This window comes from Phyllobates terribilis, unplaced genomic scaffold (genome assembly GCF_046119375.1).
Source record: "Phyllobates terribilis strain yellow unplaced genomic scaffold, ASM4611937v1 Scaffold_4__5_contigs__length_816908805, whole genome shotgun sequence".
NCBI lineage: Eukaryota > Metazoa > Chordata > Amphibia > Anura > Dendrobatidae > Phyllobates > Phyllobates terribilis.
Window position 1 is genome coordinate 82,747,635 of NW_027362764.1, and position 23,480 is coordinate 82,771,114.

Here is a 23,480-nt window from a genome sequence, read left to right on the forward strand (position 1 = left end):
TCTATACTGACCTCCATCAGGTTGCAAACTGAATATAATTTTTTTCTGCATCTAGCTCTGAAAAAATATTTGGGCTTCTAGCGGTGTGTGGGACTTGGTCTATTAGTCCATCTATACTGACCTCCATCAGGTTGCAAATTAAAAATAATTTTTTTCTGCATCTAGCTCTGAAAAAATATTTGGGCTTCTAGCAGTGTGTGGGACTTGGTCTATTAGTCCATCTATACTGACCTCCATCAGGTTGCAAATTAAAAATAATTTTTTTCTTCATTTATCTCTGAAAAAATATTTGGGCTTCTAGCAGCGTGTGGGACTTGTTCTATTAGTCCATCTATACTGACCTCCATCAGGTTGCAAATTAAAAATAATTTTTTTCTGCATCTAGCTCTGAAAAAATATTTGGGCTTCTAGCAGTGTGTGGGACTTGGTCTATTAGTCCATCTATACTGACCTCCATCAGGTTGCAAATTGAATAAAAAAAATTTCTGCATCTAGCTCTGAAAAAATATTTGGGCTTCTAGCAGTGTGTGGGACTTGGTCTATTAGTCCATCTATACTGACCTCCATCAGGTTGCAAATTAAAAATAATTTTTTTCTGCATCTAACCCAGCCAATAGTTTTGGCCTAATACCACAGTTTGGCCACTCAGCTCTGCTCGGTTACCATCCATTGTTTTTTTGTGCAAACAACTCCAGAGTTGTGAATTAGTTAACCACCAAAATGAGTGGAAAAAGGCCTGCTGCTGGTGGAAAGGGGAATAGGCGTGTTGGGAAGGGGAAAAAAGGTTGTGTCCGTGGGGTAGGTGCAGAAGAAAGACCATCTTCCAGCCAAACTAAAATGTCTACTTCTTTTAGCGGACAATGTGATAAGATCCCTTTCTTACGGCCACGCCAATCGCTACAAATTCCAGATGAGGCACAAAAACAGCAGGTGCTTCAACGGATATCAAGTGCTCCTTTAAGTGGGCTCTCCTCCACATCAACTTCAACATCACAAATACTCCAGTCCTCAAAGGTGTCACCCAAATCGCACTTGCTTCCTCACAGCTCCCAAATCTCCAGCTGCCCGTCTGAGTATGAGGTAGAACAGATGGTTGAGTCTGCAGAGCTGTTTACTCATACTATAGCCTGGGAATCAGAGGTCGACTCCAGCGCTTCTGTGAATCCAGACGAGGAAATGATCTGCACTGATGCCCAGAATCTTTATGAGTCGGATCCAGGACCAGACGCAGAAGGTTCTGACCATAATGTAGACCCTCATTCCCAAACTGTAACTCCTGTTGGTGGAGACAATGAGGAAGACGATGATAAGACTCAAATACCTGATTGGAGCGACAACTTTAGTTTTTTGTCAGGGCACGAACAGGTTGGCTCTGAGGACGACGGGTGTGATAACGCACAGGGTGATGATGATGAGGTCGGAGATCCCACTTACTGTCAACCCACAGTCAGCCAAGAGATGAGGTCAGCAGAGGAGGTGGAGGAAGATGCTAGTGACGACGAGGTCAGGTTGCGCCTTCCTGGACAGAGACGTAGTACTGGAAGCACGTCAACAACTGCATCCTCAAACACAACTCTGCCTCTCACCACAAGTCGTGGTGGCTCTTCAGGTCGCATGGGTGCTAAGCCTTGCATAGCCTGGGCATTTTTTCAGATCGATAAAGATGACCCAACTCGTGTTATCTGTAACATTTGTCAGCAAAAGCTAAGTAGAGGCCAAAAAATACATAGTTTGAGTACTTCATGCATGAACCGGCACATGGACATGAAGCATAAGTTGCAGTGGGAAGCTCAGTGTGCTACAATGCGGTCTAGCCGGCCGGGCCAACCACCGTCTGCCATATCTTGTGCATCCGCGGCCTCTTCATCCTCTGTGACTGGGGGGACAGCAGTCACACCTGTTTTGGGGCGCAGACCTGCCACCTCTTTACCCGCAACAGCCAGCGTGATTGGCAGGTCATCATTTTCTTTGGAGGTGGTAACACTAGCTGGTCTTGAGCACTGTCCGACATCGATAGCACCACCTTTGGATCAAGGCAACCTAACATGTCCGCCTGCATCTTCCTCACAGACCGGCAGTTTGCTGGGGACACCCTTATCAACCCCATCTAAGCACAATAGCCAGCCCTCGGTCCCTCAGATGTGGACAAGTAAAAGACCATTTCCTCCTAGCCATGAGAAAGCTAAGAGGTTGAATTTCACCATCTGCAAGCTCTTGGCTACAGAAATGCTGCCTTTCCGCCTGGTGGACACAGAGGATTTTCGAGACCTTATGTCCGTCGCAGTGCCCCAGTACCAGATGCCCAGTCGGCACTACTTCTCAAAGAAAGGTGTGCCTGCGCTCCACCAGCATGTCGCACACAACATCACCGCTTCTTTGAGAAACTCTGTGTGTGACAGGGTGCATTTCACCACAGACACTTGGACGAGTAGGCATGGACAGGGGCGTTACATGTCGCTGACTGGGCACTGGGAAACTATGGTGACAGCAGGACAAGGGGCTGCTGTCCAAGTCTTGCCGTCCCCACGAGTTGTGCGTCAATCCTCTTTATGTCAAAGTTCCTCCACTGCTTCTGCCTCCTCAACCTCCTCTCGGTCTTCCACCTGCACCCAAAGCCTGTCTGGTCATGCCACAAGCTTTCTAACTGCGCAGAAGGGATCCTGCACACCTCCTTACTATGCTGGCAGTAGGGCTCAACGTCATCAGGCGGTTTTTACATTGAAATGTCTGGGAAATGTGAGTCACACAGCTGAGGAGTTGTGGTCAGCTCTGGAGAACCAATTTCATGAATGGTTGTCTCCACTGGACCTGAAACCAGGGAAGGCCGTGTGCGACAATGCTGCAAACCTGGGTGCGGCCCTTCGCCGGGGCAATGTCACACACGTGCCTTGTATGGCTCACGTGTTGAACCTGGTTGTCCAGCAATTTTTAGCCCACTATCCCAGACTAGATGGCCTTCTGCAGAGGGCACGGTCGCTGTGTGCTCACTTCCGCCGTTCGCATCCCGCAGCTCAGCGACTTACATCTCTACAGAAGTCGTTGGGCCTGCCACTTCACCGGCTAAAATGCGATGTGCCTACCCGGTGGAATTCAACTCTGCACATGTTGCAGCGACTGTGGCAGCACCGACAAGCCCTGGTGCAATACGTTCTGACGTATAGCCTGGGCCAACGAGATTCAGAGGTGGGGCAAATCACGCTGGAGGAGTGGTCTCAGATCAGGGACCTATGCACCCTTCTGCACAGTTTTGAAATGGCGACGAAGATGTTTAGTGCTGACGATGCCATTATCAGCATGACTATTCCGGTGATTTACATGCTGGAGCACATGTTAAACAGAATTCGGAGTCAGGTGGTGGCACAAGAGGAGGTGGAGGAAGTAGAGGAGGAGGAGTTGTATGCGGAAGGGCTAACATCTGCAAGGTCCAGACGGTCGGCAGCACCAAGGCGGCAGGCATGTGAGGGTGGGGGAGATGGTTTAACCAGGGCGCATGGTAGCAGCCAAACTAGTGAGGAAGGTGCAGGAGCCCAGGAAGAAGTGGAGGACGAACTGATGGAAGACTAATCAGATGAGGGAGACCTTGATCACATTTCTGTTGTGCGAGGTTGGGGGGAGAGGACAGAGGAAGGAAGCATGATTGTTACCTCGCCACCAACACAACAGGGACTTGGTGCTCCTGGATGCGCAACACACATGAGTGCCTTCTTGATGCACTACCTGCAACATGACCCTCGAATTGTGAGAATTAGAAATAATCCTGACTACTGGGTTGCCACACTGTTAGATCCCCGGTACAAAAGTAAATTTGCAGAAATTATTCCTGCCATAGAAAGGGATGCACGCATGCAGGAGTATCAGCAGAGACTGTTGCAGAATCTTACATGTGCTTTTCCACAAAATACCAGTGGTGCACGTAGTGAATCTCACAGTTCCAACTTGCCAACCGTGGGACCGTCAAGTGTTCAGCACTCAAACCGTAACAGAACCACAGTATCTGCTGGTAACATCAATTTTGCGGAATCATTTCACCACTTTTTTAGCCCATCCTTTGCAAGGCCACAGGAGACAAGAAGTCTGACACATAGTCAACGCCTAGAGACGATGGTACAGGAGTATCTCCAAGTAAACATTGAAGCCACGACTGTGTCACTGGACCCTTGCTCTTTTTGGGCTTCCAATCTGGATAAATGGCCGGAGCTAGCCACTTACGCCTTGGAGATCTTGTCATGCCCCGCAGCCAGCGTTCTGTCTGAACGTGTGTTCAGCGCTGCTGGTGGTGTGCTGACAGATAAGCGCACGCGGCTCTCCACTGATAATGTAGACAGACTCACGTTCATAAAGATGAACAAATCATGGATCCGAAACGACTTTTCTACCCCTGTGTCATCCTGGGGAGAGTAAAAGCTTGATGATTGGTTAAAATCACCCTACCAACCGTTTTAAGCTTTCAAATTACTAATCATGTTTATCTGTATCTTGACTGGAAAATAATTTGGGCTTTGTAGCAGTGTGCAGCACTGATCCTATTAGGCCATCTATAATAAGCTTCACCAGATTTAAAATTAAAAATAATTTTTAGCTGCATCTAGCCCGGAAAATAATTTTGGGGCTCCGAGATGCGCAAGACACATAAGTGCCTTCTTGCTGCACTACCTGCAGCATGACCCTCATATTGTCAGAATTCGAAGTAATCATGACTACTGGGTTGCCACACTCTTAGATCCCCCAAACTTTTCGATCAACCTTTTCATTTTAATAAAGACCAAAAAAATGGTCATTTTTGAAATTATAAGCATTAGCAGGTTGTTAGAAACTGAAATCAAACAGTTTTCAACTCAAAACTTTATTCTAGGTGATGTTACATTTTCACATAGGACCCCTTGTTCGAAAGGAGCTTCTGAACTCTCTCGTCCATTGAATTTGTCAGGTTTTGGATGGTTTCTGCTTCAATTGTTTTGCATGAGGACAGAATACCCTCCCAGAGCTGTTGCTTAGATGTGAACTGCCTCCCGCCATCATAGACACTCCTTTTAATGATGCTCCAAAGGTTCTGAATGGGGTAGAGGTCAGGGGAGCATGGGGGTCACACCATAAGTTTGTCCCCTTTTATGCCCATATCAGCCAGAGATGCAGATGTTTTATGTGCAGCATGAGATGGTGCATTATCATGCAGAAAAATGATCTTGCTGTGAAATACACAGTTCTTCTTCTTGAACCATGGCAGGAAGTGCTGTTTGAGAAAATCCACATACATTATGGAGTTCATCTTTAGCGCCTTCAGGGATCCTAAAGGGGCCGACAATCTCTCTCCCCATGATTCCAGCCCAAAACATTACTCCACCTCCTCCTTGTTGGCGCTGTAGCCGTGTTTGCGTGGGGTGTCCATCAACCAGCCATCCTCCACTCCATTCATCTGGACCATCGAGCGCTGCACGGCACTCATCCGTGAACAAAACAGTTTTGAAATCAGTCTTCATGTAATGTTTGGCCCACTGGAGCCGTTTCTGCTTGTGTGAAGTGGATAGAGGAGGTCGACAGGATGGCGTATGCACAGCTGCAAACCTCTGAAGGACCCTGCATCTTGTTGTTCGGGGGACGTTGGAGGCACAAGCAGCTTCAAAAACTTGTCTGCTGCTATGACAAGGCTTTTTTGCCGCTGCTCTTTCAACCTGACGTAATTGCCTGTAGGAAAGAGTCCTCAATTTGCCCTTATCAGCACGCACACGTGTGTACTGTGAATCAGCTACATACTTCTTGATTGCCAAGACACTTCATCCTGATCATCGCACAATGTTGATTGTAGTCATGCCTTGACCTAAACACTCCACAATTTGTTGCTTCTCAGCAGCCGACACATCCTTTTTCTTTCCCATTTTGGCAGAAAATGTAGGCTGCTTAATAATGTGAGAGAGCCTTCTTAAGTAGTCTTGCCTTTCATTGGACACACCTGCCAAACTAATTAGCACAGGTGTCTGCAATTGCTTACAGTGATATAAAGAGCCCTGACACACATCACCATCAATGAGTTTAACTGACAAACAAACAAATTCTTCCCTTATCACTCCTAAACACTTTTTGCATAATAATTTGGAACGCGGTGTACATGTGCTTTTCCACAAAACACCAGTGGTTCACGTAGTGAATCTTACAGTTCTAACTTGCCAACCGTGGTCTGTATGGAATTGTTCAATAAAGGGCCCAAAATTAAGATAACATAGATGGGAGAGGTCTCTATGAATAGGAATTCCTAAGTATTTGATACCCTGTGAGGGCCAGGCAAAGGGAAAGTTGGACTGGATGGAATCCTATATGGATTTAGGGAGGGAGACATCGAGGGCCTCAGACTTCGCTGCATTGATTTTAAAATTTTACCATGTAACAAAGTGATCTATTTCAGCCATAACAGCAGGGATGGATATATGTGATTGAGTGATATATACTAGGACATCATCAGCAAATAGAGAGCACTTGTACTCGGTGCCTCCCACCTCAATCCACCTAATATTGGGGTTATGGCGAATTGATGAGAGCAGGTGCTCCGTCACTAGGATGTATAAGAGAGGGGACAGAGGACATCCCTGCCTTGTCCCATTGGTGATTGTGAAAGGTGATGAAAATGTTCTGACGCACCCCCTGGGCCTTGGGACACCCGGAGCCGGACCCTTTTTGGTGGATGCTGGTGGTTGTAGTCTTCGTGGCGGCGATCCGGTTCCGTGGCTCAGGGCGGTCAAACCAGTGGCGGAACTATTTATGTGGTTTTGATGTTTAAATGTCCGACTACGCCACCCGTGGATTGCGGTCAGAGTGAACCGCCGCTACAGGGCAGACCGCTAAGGCTGGTGTTGTGGGTGCAGCAGAGCGTAGCATAACTCCCCACGGGAGGAGTATAGCCTCAGGGCAGTGTATGCGGAGGATGGGGGTGATGGTGCAGGGCAGCAGCAGTAACGACACGGAGTCAGTGATGCAGTTCAGGGCCTTTACTCACAGTTCTTATTATCCAGACCACGTCTGCAGGTAACGGCTGCCCACGTCGTACTGTGCTCACCAGGTGAGGGGCTCAGACAACTCCCAGATAACTTTGGAGCGCTTCACAGGACCCCCTTTGTGTGTCCTTTGTCTGGCCTTTCTTACCAACACTTCTGTCCGGCTGCCTCGGGCCTCCTCTTGGTAAACTTGGCGCCAGTTTCCCTGACCCTATGTGGTGCCTTCCTAGCGGGTGGAGCAAGGGGCTGCGCCACATAAAATGTCAGAGCCTCCGGTTTCTAGCTGAGGGTCGTTTCCTGCCTCCACTAGTTCGGGGACCGGTCTCCCCCTTTGGCCTGACCCCTCCACGCAGGTGGATTCGGGCGTGCGGTGGCGACTCGCCCGTCCGCACCCCTGGGATCCCTTCATTCCTCGTTCCTGGAGCCTTCTCCGCTCCTCTTCCTTCCTTCTCCCTCTTGCAGGCCTGGGCCTCTGTTACTAGGCCCGCCTCCGGAGCAGAGCTCATGCAGAGCCCCTGCTCCCTGCCACTTCTGCTCAGACTTCTCTGCACTGAACTAAGATGGTGCCCACCTTTTATACTCCCTTCTCAATGCACCCAGGAACTGGTTCCTCCCTGCTCCTGCACTGCAGGGTTCCCCTTCCTCAGTGTTCCCTCCCCCCACTCCAGCCAGGGACAGGGACTGTCGTGCCCATCTCAGGGGCATATTGGTCGCCCTGCCCCACGGCAATGTGGTGTAATGCATGCAGGTGTCGGGTCCTGATCCACACTCCATCCTTATCTGAGAGTGAGATATCACACCTCTGGGTGAGGTGCAATACGTCTGTAGCAACCGAGCCCTCGGTGCTACAGTTCCATTTATCTTCAGCCTAGGTGACGTATTGTGATACAGGGCCGTGATTTTGGCTATAAAAGGGTCCCCTAGACCCCTACCCCAAGCTTTTTAAGAGAATCATATATGGCGTGCCAGGAGACTCTATGGAATGCTTTCTCAGCATCCAACGAGAGTATCTACTTACAAATTTTTAACTGCATCTAGCCCAGGAAATACTTTGTGCCTAGTAGCAGTGTCTGCTAGTCAGCGGATTATCCCGGCTGTTAAGCAAGCTACACCACCTGTAGTTTGGACACTTAATTTTTTCAAAGGAAATGCTTCGGGACCACGGGATACTTAGTGAAGAGCATCAGGAGGCACCCCAAGGCATAGGGGCTGGGACTGGCACTAGGATGCCTTGCGGTGGACAGCCGAGCTCGATCCTTATAAAAGCTTTTTAACTGCAGCAGCTTTAGTGGACGCTACTGGAGCTGGAATTACGCGGCTGCTGGCATGAGACTTGCCCTCCAATAGATCCTTGTAAATGGATTTAAAGTGTATTCATTCAAATTAGAGGGACAATTTAAATTAAAAAGCTTAGAGCTGCCTCCACCACAGGGGGGCTCTCTCGACCCACCAGCGGACAGGCACCAGTATTGGGAGAGGGGGGCTGGCCGTCAGGGTTCACCGCGGCTCTGGCACAAACCCGGCGACACGGAGGTGGCACGGGCAGGAGCGGACTGGCCGTCTCGGCTTCTCACTTTTTGGATTTTAGAAGGGCATGACATGCCTATATCTGTGTCTCCCCCTCCTTTTACTCCTCCACCTCTTTTCTTTTCGCATGACTATATGTACTTGTCACTTTTCCATGTGTTAGTTGTGTCTTCTGAGCAGTTTGTCAGCTTTTGGACACCTTTGAAGGTGTTTTCTATGTGTTTCTATGTGTTTTTGTTTGCCTGCCATTGGTTTTAACGGTGTTCGAAGGTGTTCGACGAACAGTTCGACGAACAGTTCGGCGAACACACGGGTGTTCGACGAACCGAACCGAACTCGAACACTACGGGGGTGGCTCAACACTAGTTGGGTGCATGTGATGGAGCATTGTCCTGCATGAAAATCATGTTTTTCTTGAACAATACCGACTTCTCCCTGTACCACTGCTTGAAGAAGTTGTCTTCCAGAAACTGGCCGTAGGTCTGGGAGTTGAGCTTCACTCCATCCTCAACCCGAAAAGGTCCCGCAAGTTCATCTTTGATGATACCAGCCCATACCAGTACCCCACCTCCACCTTGCTGGCGTCTGAGTCGGAGTGGAGCCCTCTGCCCTTTACTGATCCAGCCTCTGGCCCATCCATCTGGCCTATCAAGAGTCACTCTCATTTCATCAGTCCATAAAACCTTTGAAAAATCAGTCTTAAGATATTTCTTGACCCATTCTTGACGTTTTATCTTATGTTTCTTGTTCAAAGGTGGTCGTTTTTCAGCCTTCCTTACCTTGGCCATGTCCCTGAGTATCGCACACCTTGTGCTTTTTGATACTCCAGTAACGTTGCAGCCCTGAAATATGGCAAAACTGGTGGCGAATGGCATCTTGGCAGCTTCACACTTGATTTTCCTCAATTCATGGGCAGTTATTTTGCGCCTTTTTTGGCCAACACGCTTCTTGCGACCCTGTTGGCTATTTGCTATAAAACACTTGATTGTTCGGTGATCACGCTTGAAAAGTTTGGAAATTTCAAGACTGCTGCATCCCTCTGAAAGACATCTCACAATTTTGGACTTTTCAGAGCCCGTCAAATCTCTCTTCTGACCCATTTTGCCAAAGGAAAGGAAGTTGCCTAATAATTAAGCACACCTTATATAGGGTGTTGATGTCATTAGTCAACACCCCTCCTTATTACAGAGATGCACATCACCAGATTTACTTAATTGGTAGTTGGCTCTCAAGCCTATGCAGCTTGGAGTAGGACAACATGTATAAAAAGTATCATGTGATCAAAATACTCATTTGCCTAATAATTCTGCACACAGTGTATATTCATATCAAGATAAGTTTCCATTTAATGCATTATTATTGTTATGCCGTATATTCATTGTCTGCATATGACTGTTATGCAACAAACGATATAGTCCTAGGTCTAACCAGGGCAAGTCAGGGAAAGCCGCCGTGGAGCGTGGGTGCCATATCGCCTGCTTTAACTAGGGTGCCAACCTCCACTGCAAGGCTGGTTATCAGCATATAGGTTCTTTGACTTAGGGTCCTGTTAGTCAAGATATTTATACTGTGTCTAGTCTCTATCATAAGAGCCTAGTGGGAAACTTGTCTTTTCAGTTTTTATATGCACTGTATTACTTTATGCACTTTTGTCACTTAATTAGCTCGGTACACTGAGAGATATGAACCAACATCATATGGGACTCCGTTTAAATCTCAATTTTTCTGGCTATATATAGGAGGTAGTAGGGTGGTGGCCTTACGTACAAATGGTGGGGAATCCTGAGGGCTTGGGTGTTATTGACACAACCCCTAACTTGGACCCTATTCACTACCCTATACACACCCTTTTTTGAGGGGGGGTGGTTTGGTGATTCATGAGTGTACTTGATCTGTTCACACTTGGGTTATTTGTTTGTTCCCGCTTTTTAATATTATCAATAATACAATTTTGTTGTTTTTTGGAGGCTATATGTTAGCCATGTTTGTTCTCCTCAAAACGGTTTAAATCTAATTAATTTAACTTCCAAGCTGATAAACTCAATAATTGGCTGCAGTGCTGTTAACGTGACGAAGGTGCTGCAGACAATAACCGACAATAGGAACAGAGGCGGAGACTCGGCACTGGACCTGAGGAGGGTGAGTACAGTTCAGTACAAACTTCAAATGGGAGATGGGTATTCCAAAACCAGGAAACTCCTTTATGCTTTGATTCAGGGACTGTGGGCATCTTTTTACCCTGCGTGATTAAACAAAATCAAATGATTTCCACTTTCCTATGTCAATACAGCTATTCTACATGTCATCATCACAATCATTACTGTTTGCTCTGCCCTCCACTAATTACATTGCACTTTGTCAATTAGAATGTTTTGCATTTTACTTTTTCATTATGCTCTTTATAAATGTTGTAGTAATGTTATCATTACATTATTATTAATCCACTATGTACAGAATAATAAGAAAATAAATTAAGACGATGTTAACACAGAATAATGTATTATTGTATACAGGTCTTATGAACAGAGATGCTGTCAGTGTGTATAATAATTCTCCAGATAACATTAATCATTTTAATGGCACTGGGACAGCAACGAGCATCGCTGCAAACAGGATATCATACTGCTTTAATCTGACGGGACCATCCCTATCAATTGACACTGCCTGCTCTTCTTCCTTAGTTGCTTTACATTATGCATGCCAAGCCATCAGACAAGGTAAAAACAATTAAATAGACCAAGACTTGATAGATATGTTGTTCTTTGTTTGTTCTTTACATAAAGTATTACAAATGTTTAAAAGCTTTACAACTTCCTTTCTTCATGTCACCAAGCAATGTGAACTGAGGTCTAAGATGGTACATATGCAAGAAATAAGAGCATGTTCACACTAGCAAAAAGATACAAAACCTACAAAAGACAAAAAATATATCACATCCCTACCATCATTATATATAAATGTAAAGCAAAGTTGTATATGAAATATAGGGTACTTAGTGAACAATTTTTGATCAAAAAAAGTATACAAGCCGTCCGACCAGCGACAAGGTGACCCTAATTGGGACGGTCCCACACTGTCTATATTAAAAACCTTACTGTATATCAAAGTTGAAGTAATGCATATAAAAGGGTAGACAAATAGAACCGGGTCCCAATATCAGACCACCCAAGCCCGTGGTAAGCTACATATATACTGACCAGCTCAACAAGGGGGATGCCACACCCCTAATTTGCACAGAATGCAAACAAGACAAAAAAACAAGCAATGTGAACTGAGGTCTAAGATGGTACACATGCAAGAAATAAGAGCATGTTCACACTAGCAAAAAGATACAAAACCTACAAAAGACAAAAAATATATCACATCCCTACCATCATTATATATAAATGTAAAGCAAAGTTGCATATGAAATATAGGGTACTTAGTGAACTATTTTTGATCAAAAAAAGTATACAAGCCGTCACACCAGCGACTAGGTGACCCTAATTGGGATGGTCCTACACTGTCTATATTAAAAACCTTACTGTATATCAGAGTTGAAGTAATGCATATAAAAGGGTAGACAAATAGAACCGGGTCCCAATATCAGACCACCCAAGCCCGTGGTAAGCTACATATATACTGACCAGCTCAACAAGGGGGATGCCACACCCCTAATTTGCACAGAATGCAAACAAGACAAAAAACCAAGCAATGTGAACTGAGGTCTAAGATGGTACACATGCAAGAAATAAGATCATGTTCATGTGTTGCACCTTTGATGACAGTTCTCAGCACATAATAATCATCTGATGCCTGAGCAACCTGTGAACGGTGATCTGATGGATGGAGATGAGTGAATCTGTTTGAGTTGGATTGAATAAAATTATCCTAAAAAAAAAATCAAATTCAGTCTAATAAAAGGGGTTAAAAAAACAATGATACTCATTCAGCCTTATTGTGTCCTTTATTGCTGCTCCAGTGGTCTCCTTTTGTCCCATCTGTCATCTTTTTTGTCTTTCTTCAGCTCTTGGCATCTTTCACACTGACGAGGCCCTGCAACGTCATGACATTGTGACACACATCATCATCTCATTACACACGTCATAATGTCGTGAAAGGTCCTGCAAGGCACCTTTGGCACGGTCTAAGCACCGCATCATCGTTATGTCACAATGTTATTCCTTTGCACTGCTCATGCGCTAGCTCATAAAGAGCCACAATGACAGTCTAATCTAAATGTGGAGTCCAGATGGAACAGTCCTGAATCTTGAGAGGATTATCAATCAGGGCTCCTACAGTGAACTAACAACTAATCTTGGAGGTCAAAAAACATCTCTAGTCGACCATAAAGTCAGTGTTCAATACAGATAGCGAACAGTATTGTACATACACACATGGTCAAAATTGTTGGTACCCCTCGTTTAATGAAAGAAAAACCCACAATGGTCACAGAAATAACTTGACTCTGACAAAAGTAATAATAAATTAAAAATCTATGAAAATGAAGAAATGAAAGTCAGACATTGCTTTTCAACCCTGCTTCCACAGAATTTAAAAAAAATTAAACTCATGAAATAGGCCTGGACAGAAATGATGGTACCCCTGAAAATAATTTGACAAAAGGGACATGGTAAATCAAGTTGTGTCCACTAATTAGCATCACAGGTGTCTACAATCTTGTAATCAGTCAGTGGTCCTGTATATAGGGCTACAGATACTCACTGTGCTGTTTGATGACATGGTGCGTACCACACTCAACATGGACCAGAGAAAGCAAAGGAAAGAGTTGTCTCAGGAGATTAGAAAGAAAATTACAGACAAGCATGTTAAAGGTAAAGGTTATAAGACCATCTCCAAGCAGCTTGATGTTCCTGTGACTACAGTTGCACATATTATTCAGAAATTTAAGATCCATGGGACTGTAGCCAACCTCCCTGGACTTGGCCGCAGGAGGAAAATTGATGACAAATCAAAGAGACGGATAATACGAATGGTAACAAAAGAGCCCAGTAAAACTTCTAAAGAGATTAAAGGTGAACTTCAAGCTCAAGGAACATCAGTGTCAGATCGCATCATCCGGCGTTGTTTGATCCACAGTGGACTTCATGGGAGACGACCAAGTAGAGCACCATTGTTGAAAAAAAATCATAAAAAAGCCAGACTGGAATTTGCCAAACTACATGTTGACAAGCCACAAAGCTTCTGGGAGAATGTCCTATGGACAGATGAGACAAAAATGGAAGTTTTTGGCAAGGCACATCAGCTCTATGTTGACAGACGGAAAAATTAAGCATATCAAGAAAAGAACACTGTCCCTACTGTGAAACATGGAGGAAGCTCTGTTATGTTCTGGGGCTGCTTTGCTGCATGTGGCACAGGGTGTCTTGAATCTGTGCAGGGTACAATGAAATCTCAAGACTATCAAGGGATTCTAGAGAGAAATGTGCTGCCCAGAGTCAGAAAGCTTGGTCTCAGTCACAGGTCATGGGTCTTCCAACAGGATAATGACCCAAAACACAAAGCTATAAATACCCAAGAATGGCTAAGAGGAAAACATTGGACTATTCTGAAGTGGCCTTCTATGAGCCCTAACCTAAATCCTATTGAGCATCTTTGGAAAGCGCTGAAACATGCTATCTGGAAAAGGCAACCCTCAAACACGAGACAACTGGAGCAGTTTGCTCATGAGGAGTGGGCCAAAATACCTGTCGAGAGGTGCAGAAGTCTCATTGACAGTTACAGGAATCGTTTGATTGCAGTGATTGCCTCAAAAGGTTGTTCAAAAAAATATTAAGTTAAGAAGAACCATCATTTCTGTCCAGGCCTATTTCATGAGTTTAATTTTTTTTAATTCTGTAGAAGCAGAAAAGCAATGTCTGACTTTCATTTGTTCATTTTCATAGATTTTTAATTTATTATTACTTTTGTCAGATTCAAGTTACTTCTGTGACCATTGTGGGTTTTTCTTTCATTAAACGAGGGGTACCAACAATTTTGACCATGTGTGTATGTACGCTTCTGTTTAATTTGTGTTGAAATCTATATTTATTTCTGTATATTTAAGGTGATTGTCAGATGGCCATATGTGGCGGAGTCAGCTGCATCCTCGAACCTCGCATCTTTGTTGCCCTTTGCAAAGCAAAAATGCTTTCTGTAGATGGTATAAGTAAACCTTTCTCCAATCAAGCTGATGGATATGGAAGAGGAGAAGGATGTGGCATTGTTCTTCTAAAACCTTTAAAAAAGGTATGAAATGTTTACAGTCTCAATGTTTTCTACCATCTCTTTGATATTATTAGAAATGAGCAAAAATATCCAAGACATCTAGTTCCGATGTCATTTCCCATCTGTTTCAGCTGGGCTTCACTTCTTTGGCCAACATCCTTTAATTAGGTATCTTCTAGCAAAATCTGTCACTTCCTTAGACCCATGTCATCATGACATTGTGTGAGGCTTAGTCACTAGGTCAGATCTGTGTACCGTAAATCTTTTCTTTCATTTCTAGAGGTATCATTCATTTTTAGTTGTTTTTTTCTCCTCACTTTAATTGCAATCTTCCTCTTGCTCATTGCCTATGCTTCATCTACTATCCACTATTCTCCAAAGTGACCAATACGTCAGTGAGACTTTTCCTTTTCCCAAGTTTAAAAGGGGGAACTTTTTTCTTTCTTCTATGGGACTAAGCACTTATCGGTAGGTACTTGCTATTCTCTCCTGGCTGAAAGCAGTCACAAACCACTCCTGGCAGCGATTTTCCTACTTTCTGTGATGTGACGTTGACAGAGCAGTTCCTTCGCATCTGCTCTGCTCTGTCGATGGTGTGTCATTGCCAACGTCATGTTTTTTGGCAGCCAGCTCCCTGCTACCTAACTCCGCACAGGCACACTGAGTTTCTGTGATTTGCATTGCATGAGCAGTGTAGTTTGATAGGTCTGCTAGTGACACTTATACCCAGTGAAGGTGCTGGAAATCAGAGTCACTTGCACAGTTATTTGCACTGCTCATGCGCTAGCTCGTAAAACATGAATCACACTAGCTTAGTGCACCTGCGCTCAGTTAGGTAGTAGGGAGCCAGCTGTCAATCAGTATGACATCAGCACTGATGTGTCATTGATAGAGCAGAGTGGAAGAGAAGGCACTGCTCTGTCAACATGACATCACAGAAAGTGGGAAAATCGCCACCAGGAACAGTCTGTGACCGCTCTTATACAAGAGAGATCAGCATATGGCAGAACAAGCATGTAATTAGCAACTACCGACCAATTGTTTAGTCCCATAGAAAAATAGATAACCCATTTAAATTTTAGTGTGAAGGTTGTTATTCTGCTGCCTACTTCCATTTTCCTGTGGGAATTCTGTTTAACATTTTTTAACTTTTTTTTTCAGGCTAAAGAAGAATACTGCAAAATCTGGGGACTTATAACTGCAAGTTCAGTAAACCAAGATGGACACTCTGTATCACCAATCACACGACCATCTCAACATCAGCAGGAACATCTATTACAGCAGATCTATAGTAGGACAGATCCATGTTCTGTGCAGTATGTTGAAGCTCATGGTACTGGGACACCAACTGGTGACCCAATAGAAGCTACAAGCTTAGGAAATATCATTGGGAAAAAACGCTGTAATGGAATGAAGCCCCTGAAGATTGGATCAGTTAAAGGAAATATCGGTCACACTGAATCTGCTGCTGGGGCTGCTGGGTTGATTAAAGTTCTTCTCATGATGCATCATGAAATTATTCCTCCATCTTTACACTATTCTAAAAAAAATGGGAACAAAATCATAGAGAAATCCAATCTAGAAATTCCAACCAGTCCTGAAAAATGGCAAGAGGACATCAAATTTGGAAGAATGGCAGGAATAAATTGTTTTGGGTTTGGCGGAACTAATGTTCATGTTGTTGTAAAGCAAGATAATCAAGAATACCCTAAGTATCATTCGAAAAGATCAGTAGAATTATTTATATTATCGGCAGCTTCCATCAATTCCCTTCTCCTCTGTATTGAAGACACAAAACGAGTGTTAAGCAACACAAAATTATCCCTGGAGAACCTGGTCTACACAGCAGCTTGCAGGAGAAGTCACCTAAATTACAAATACAGAACAGCATTTCTCGCCTCTTCTGTAACTCATTTACACCACCAACTACAAACGGTGAGCAAATTGGCTCCTATGGTTAAATCCAGCCATCATATTGTGTTCATATTCTGTGGAAATGGAGTCCTTTATAAAGGAATGTGTAAGATGCTACTTGAACATGAGCCAGTGTTTAGAGCAAAATGTGTGGCAATCGATAAGTTGATCCAAGCTTATACCTCCATTTCTGTGCTGCAGTTGTTAGAGATGGAGTTTGATGATTTCTCAAGGCCGGATGTGGCCCAGTTGCTGCTCTTTACAATTCAGGTGTCATTAGTGGCTCTTCTGACACATTGGGGGGTGAGGCCAGATGGAATTGTTGGACAATCAGTTGGAGAAGTTGCAGCAGCTCATTGTTCTGGACTTCTTTCACTTGAAGATGCTGTAAAAGTCATTTATTACAGAAGCATGCTGCAATGCAAAGCTACCGGGGGCAGTATGCTGGTAGTTGGCAATCTGCTTGTGACCAAATTATCAAAAATAATTCAGTCATACAAAGAAAAAGTTTGCATTGCTGCTTTCAACAGTCCTACTTCATGCACATTGTCAGGCGATACTTACTCATTAGAACACCTTCATGGGGAGCTGACCAAAAATTACAGTGAAAAGAATATATTTCTCGTAAAGCTTAATGTTCCTGCAGCATACCACAGCCCAATGATGGACCCTATATTACATGAAGTAAAAGAGACGCTGCATGATTTGCAAGAAAATAGCATGGAAGTTGATATTTTCTCTACAGTGACAGGTAAACTAGCATCCAAAGGAGATTTCACCACTAGTGATTACTTGGCTAAAAATATTCGTGAACCAGTTGCCTTTCAACAAGCTGTAGAAGCTTCAGCAAGAGATAAAGAAAACCCATTGATCATTGAAATAGGTCCCCGGAGAGCACTACAAAGGAACATCATTGAAACTTTAGGAGCAAAAACAACAGTATTACCTGCTATACAGCCCCAAAAAGAATATGAAGCTGTCTTTTCCATGCTGATGTCACTTTTTACTCAAGGATACAATCCTGACTGGAGCAATGTATTCGGTGCCTATAAATCTTCACCGTCAACAATTCCAAGATATCAATTTGATTGTATCAAGCAAGATATTAAATATGAAAAAATTAGACAAGGGAACCAAACATCATCAAGTCCAAATCATCCATTAATCCATAGCTTGAGTGAAGATTTGTCTGACTTCCACTGCAAGGTTTCTAAAGTCAATACACCATATGTCTATGAACATAAACATGGAGGATCTGCCCTTATTCCAGGTGCATTCTACGTAGAACTTGGATTGGCAGCTGCGGCTACCAGCTTTAAACCTAAATTGCCGTTAAGTTCTTTGGAAGTCAGTGCAACATTTTCCAGTCCCTGTGTTCTCCACCAAGACTCTGTGGACCTAAAAGTCAAGCTACACCAAGAAGAGAAATTAATGCTTTTTGAAGTTCTAACATCACATGTTTTTGCAAGTGGGAAAATACAAAAACGTAACTATAAACTAAACAAAGACAAAAAAATCTCAGCTGAACATATCTTCAAGAGATGTACTTCGATTTTCAAAGCAGAAACAGTATATGATCAACTCTCTGCAGTTGGATTTGAGTATGGGGAGACTTACAAACAGCTGGGTGATGTACATTATGGAAAAGATCTTAATGAAGGAATTGCCAGAATAAAAGTGAGTGAAGAAGTAAGGGAAACAATGTACGAGTACCACATACATCCAGTCATTTTAGACTGCTTCCTTCAAATGGTGGTTTGTATGGGAACAAGAATGAAAGAATCAGCACTCTTCCCATCATCCATAGGAAGTTTAATGATGCTACAGCCTCTTCAAGAAGAAATGATTATTTATATGAAAATGATAAAAACAACAGAGAAGTACATTGAACTATGTGGATGTTTTGCAGATATCAATGGCTCCATTTTAGTAGAAATAAAAATTGCTCAGCTGACATTTGTAAAACAAACTGCAAATAATATAGAAAATACTTTTTTCCAAGTAAACTGGACAAAGAGTTTACAATCCAGTCAGAGATCAGAAAATGAGCCAAAGCTGTTGATTTATTCTGACAAAGTTGGAATAGGTGAAAAGTTATCAGACTACATTCAGAAAGAGGTGACCTACATTCCTTTCAACAGTTGGAATTCGGATATTCAAGTACATAAGCTTCTTAATAGTGAATGCGAAGATGTTGTGTTTATGTGGGGAATCCAAGAATTAACTAAAGATATTCCAAATAATCTTACACAATATCTAGCGAAATGCTGTGAAGTCTATCAACAGCTGATTTTAACAATAAGAAAAAAGACCCCCAAGCCTTCAATCCGGATAGTGACATTTAGAACTGTGGACAATACTGTGGATCACATTAACCCTGGATTTGCTTTAGTCGGAATGACGAGAGCATGTATGATAGAAATACCTGACATAACATTTCAGCTGATCGATATTAGCTCCTCCAGTTCCCAAGATGTTGCAGCATTAGTCCAAGTTCTTCTTCATTACAATCCAGAGGAACATTCAGAGATCTGGATTAAGGAGGGCTCTATTTATACAAGTGAAATTACTCCCACCATCACTGAACGGAGAACACAAGAAATAAAATCTGATAGTTTTACTCTTTATACTTCAGAGCCTTATACAGTAACTAAAATTTCTGCTGAACAAACTAATTTAAATGTTTCTGTGCTTAAAAGCCAAGATTTAAGGATTCGTGTTGATCAAATTTGCACCCACACAAATGATTATTTTCCTGTTAGTCTTTCAAGCTGGAAATATGGGAATACTCTGTACTGGAACTCTTTGTCTAGTGATAAGCATGAGCTTGTTGCTCTGGATTTTGCAGGGGTTGTTACTGCTGTTGGCAAAGCTGTTAAGAAAATTCACGTTGGTGATAGAGTTGTGGCATGCTATCCGATAACTGCAACCTCTAATGTCATTCTTCCAGAAAATGTTTGCTACTTGGTCAAAAAAGCACCACTGATAAAAAATGCACCTTGTATCTCATTCTTTATCTTGGCCTGGGAAATTCTGCACAATCAACTACCACGTGCAAAGAATAAGCCTAAACTTGTTATTTTAACATCTGATGCAAAGTCAGTTTTGTGCACAGTTTTGTCCAAGACAGCAAAGGAATCTGGATGGGAAACTGTGATAACTGATGGAAGCAGTGTGGTTGATAAGCAGCGCACTTCAATGGTCATTCTTCCTATGGCTAGTGCTGTCACTATAGAAATGCTTAATACATTACCACTTCTTAAAGATTTGGTTTTTTTATCTGATCATAAAAATGCAAAAAACTGGCACAATCTAATTCTTAGCAGCAATCAAGACTTTCACATTCACTTACTTGATATTTCTGCTCCTTTCCAGAAGGCATATTTACACCAGAATGCAAAGGAACTGCACAAGTGGCTTTATTCTATATCTTCTGAAACCAACATTATCATTCCAAAAGTTTTGGTTCAACATGAACCTGGCTTGGATAGTAAAGAAACCAGCTACTTTGTAACCCAGTCCTTACCTGTAATTGAGCTAACCAGTACTATCGCAAAGATACCAATGTCAGCACCTGATCCAGTGCTTTTCAAAGATAACGCGGTTTACGTTGTCACAGGTGGTCTGACTGGTCTTGGACTTGAAACCGTGAAATTCATTGTGAACAATGGTGGTAGCCATATAGCAATTTTATCTAGAAGAAAGCCAACCCCAGAAATGGAACAACAATTAAATGCGGTTCAGAATCTAAAGGAAGCTGCCAAGATAGTTGCCATACAATGTAACATTTCCTTCTACCCTGAAGTAAAAAAAGCCATGGAATTAATGAAAAAAATATTTCCAAATATCCCAGTAAAGGGCGTTTTCCATAGTGCTGTGGTTTTTCACGATGGAATTCTGCAGAACCTAAATTTGCTCCACTTTGAGAAAGTTCTCAGCCCAAAAGTAGATGGAGCAGTGAATCTCCACCTTGTCACGTCAGACATGACACTTGACTACTTCGTGTGCTTTTCATCTGTTGCTTCATTTGTTGGAAATTCAGGCCAAGCAAATTATGCAGCTGCCAACTCTTTTCTAGACATGTTCTGCCTATACAGAAGAAATAAGGGTCTTTGTGGACAATCGATCTGTTGGGGTGGCCTCAACCTTGGAGTTTTACTCAATCAGCACCAAATTCATAAACTCTTAGAAGCAAAAGGAATACTCCTTTTAAATACTGAGGAAATTCACAAGTATCTGAAGAAATGTCTTCAAATAAATAATTCAATTCAAGCAATTGTCAAATTTAACTTCAAAACCATGTATGAAAACTTGATCTCAAATATTCCAGGATTGAAGAAGCGGTTCTATAATGTGGTGGTGGAAGAGATGAAGAGTTGGGAGCAAACACCAACAGAAAAACAACCTGGTGGTGGTAATAGAGAAACTTGTGAAGATTATATTCTCTTAGTACTTACGGAGCTCACGGGAGTCAGCTCAAGTGATATCAGTAGCAGTACTCTTCTCAGTTCTCTGGGGATTGACTCAATGTCAGCCATGACATTACAAAGCCGTATCTTTAAAGAGAAGAATGTAAATATACCGCTGGTGAAGCTACTCGATCCCAGCACACAAGTCTCCAGTTTGGTGTCAATGGTTAAAGAAACCACTTGTGATGAAAAAGAGCTAAATGGTGAATTGATAGAGGAAACTTATCTGTGATATGGAAACAAGTTGGCAACAACAGAACTAAATTATTTCAAGCACTTTTCAATCACTCAATAAGAAAAATGAAAGTCAGCACTCACCGAATCATAAATAAAAAGTCCTTTATTCCCGTGCAGGGGACTTCATAGCGTGCGGCAGGTATCGGAAGGTGCGAAACGTCCGTAGTCCTGTGCGCTGCTCCCTTGTCTGCTCCTCCCAATACCTGCCGCACGCTATGAAGTCCCTTGCACAGGAATAAAGGACTTTTATTTATGATTCGGTGTGTGCTGCCTTTCATTTTTCTTATTGAGTGATTGCTTATATGGACTTGGCTATATGCACCACCAAATGGATCAAGGAGCATAAACACTGATATACTGACCTAATGACTGCAAATAGTGTTTGAAGGTGTCGTGCCTGGATATACCTCTGCTTGAAAAGACTATTTAAAGTACTTTGCTTTACAGCATCTTGTGCACTTTTATTAATATACAGCAATACACTGATTTTACGTTAAATTATCAAGGCAACTTTTTATTTATATTCTGATAATTTTGTCAACATTTCAGTATATTTTATATACTATTACAAACAAACTCCTTAATACACTTGTCTTTCTTATTCTGAGCCATAGCTAGAGCTGGGGCCACATTCTGTCCATAGTAATCTTACTTTGATACTGCTGTTGTCACTGCTGTATAACAAGCGCACACAAAAGACCAAAGCAGTCAGTAATGTTAGTATATTGATCAATTCTTATTTTTCAGCTTTAAACCTGCAGGCACTGATTTTTTTCAGCAATTTTATCAAAGTAAATGTTCATGGTGTTTTGATCTCCTCTATATAGTTTTCAAAATGTGGCTAAATGTGTATATACTGTAACATATTCCATTTTCCATCTTTGGCACATGAATGTATGAGTCTATATGAAAAGTTATATAAGTCTGATTAATTTTCTGGATAATTAATCAGCAATATGCAGCAATGTTTTTTCCCTATATAGATGAGTATTTTGATATACTATTTAAAATTTGTAAGCAATATGAACATCTATAATTAGACTTAAATATGAATATTCTTCTTGTACTGTGATAATAAATAATATTTGAAATAAACCGCAAGTATTGTATTTATAATCTGCTTAATAAAACTATTCCTCTACTTGAAATTTTGCAGTTTGATTGTGTGATAACATTAATTCACAATAAATATACCTTTAATTTGTTTATTTATTTTTAGGACTGAATAAAAAAGTCTTTAATATCAGCATAAAAATAAATTACTTCTTTTAGATCTACAACTCTAATTCCAAAAAAGATTTCACAACAGGACAGAAAAAACAGATCAGAAGTTGAACATGAGACATTTTTCCATTTCATTTGAAAACAAATTAACTCATTTAGAAATTGATGACGTCTGAAAAAAGTTGATTAAGGGATTAAAGATCATCAAGCAAATTTTAAAATGTATTTTCCATTCACAGGCAGAAAATGCAAATGCAGTGTCGGAACAGTTTGGATTAAGGGGACATGTCAAAGTTTATTGGTGATTTAAATTGCTGCAGCATTTTAGACTAATTGGAGGAGGTATATTGCTTTGTCCGGGTGGCCTGCATATAAGGCATTACAGGCAGCTAGGTTATAAAGATGTGCACTTCTCAGGTGTAACACCAACAACCAAAATTTTCCTTAGGTGCATAGCTGAATAGTTAATAATGACAGCTATTTGTTTTATGAGAGACAGTTCCACATTAATAACTATGCCTAAATTGTGTACCTAGTGTACACTTCCCAGCTTCAGTACACTACAACTATACAACATAGTGAGCAGCCAGCAGATGTGTGGCTAGTGTGGTTCTGCAGTGGCAGTGGCAGAAGGTGCACTGTATAAAAATAGGATAAGGCAGGAAAGGAGGTGTGGGACGGCATTGGCCGTGCCAACAACAGTATTACAGTAAAGATGACATGATTGACAAGGAGAAGATGTTTGACTGAGCATGGGTCATCAGCAATGGTGGCAGCAGAACTTTGTAGAAGACAGACAATGGACAGTCAGGTAGGCAGAAGGGACAGCTGATCGAATCATTGGCATCAGCCAACCCTTTTCACATGTAAAGTGCCAAGGAAAAAATGGCGATATAATAATAAATAATAATAAAAATAA

General features: G+C 42.4%; 1 protein-coding gene across 1 annotated transcript in view; it reads left to right on the forward strand.

The window, feature by feature from the left end:
* The window catches only part of LOC141265030 (mycolipanoate synthase-like), a 121,876-nt gene extending 100,452 nt beyond the window's left edge, over window positions 1-21,424 (forward strand). Inside the window, exons 5-7 of the mRNA XM_073677571.1 lie at window positions 11,024-11,227; window positions 14,557-14,738; window positions 15,879-21,424. Of these exons, the coding sequence (XP_073533672.1) occupies window positions 11,024-11,227; window positions 14,557-14,738; window positions 15,879-21,332 (5,840 nt within the window). The 3' untranslated portion in view covers window positions 21,333-21,424. The remainder of the gene's footprint in view (window positions 1-11,023; window positions 11,228-14,556; window positions 14,739-15,878) is intronic.
* The last annotated feature ends 2,056 nt before the right edge of the window (window positions 21,425-23,480 follow it).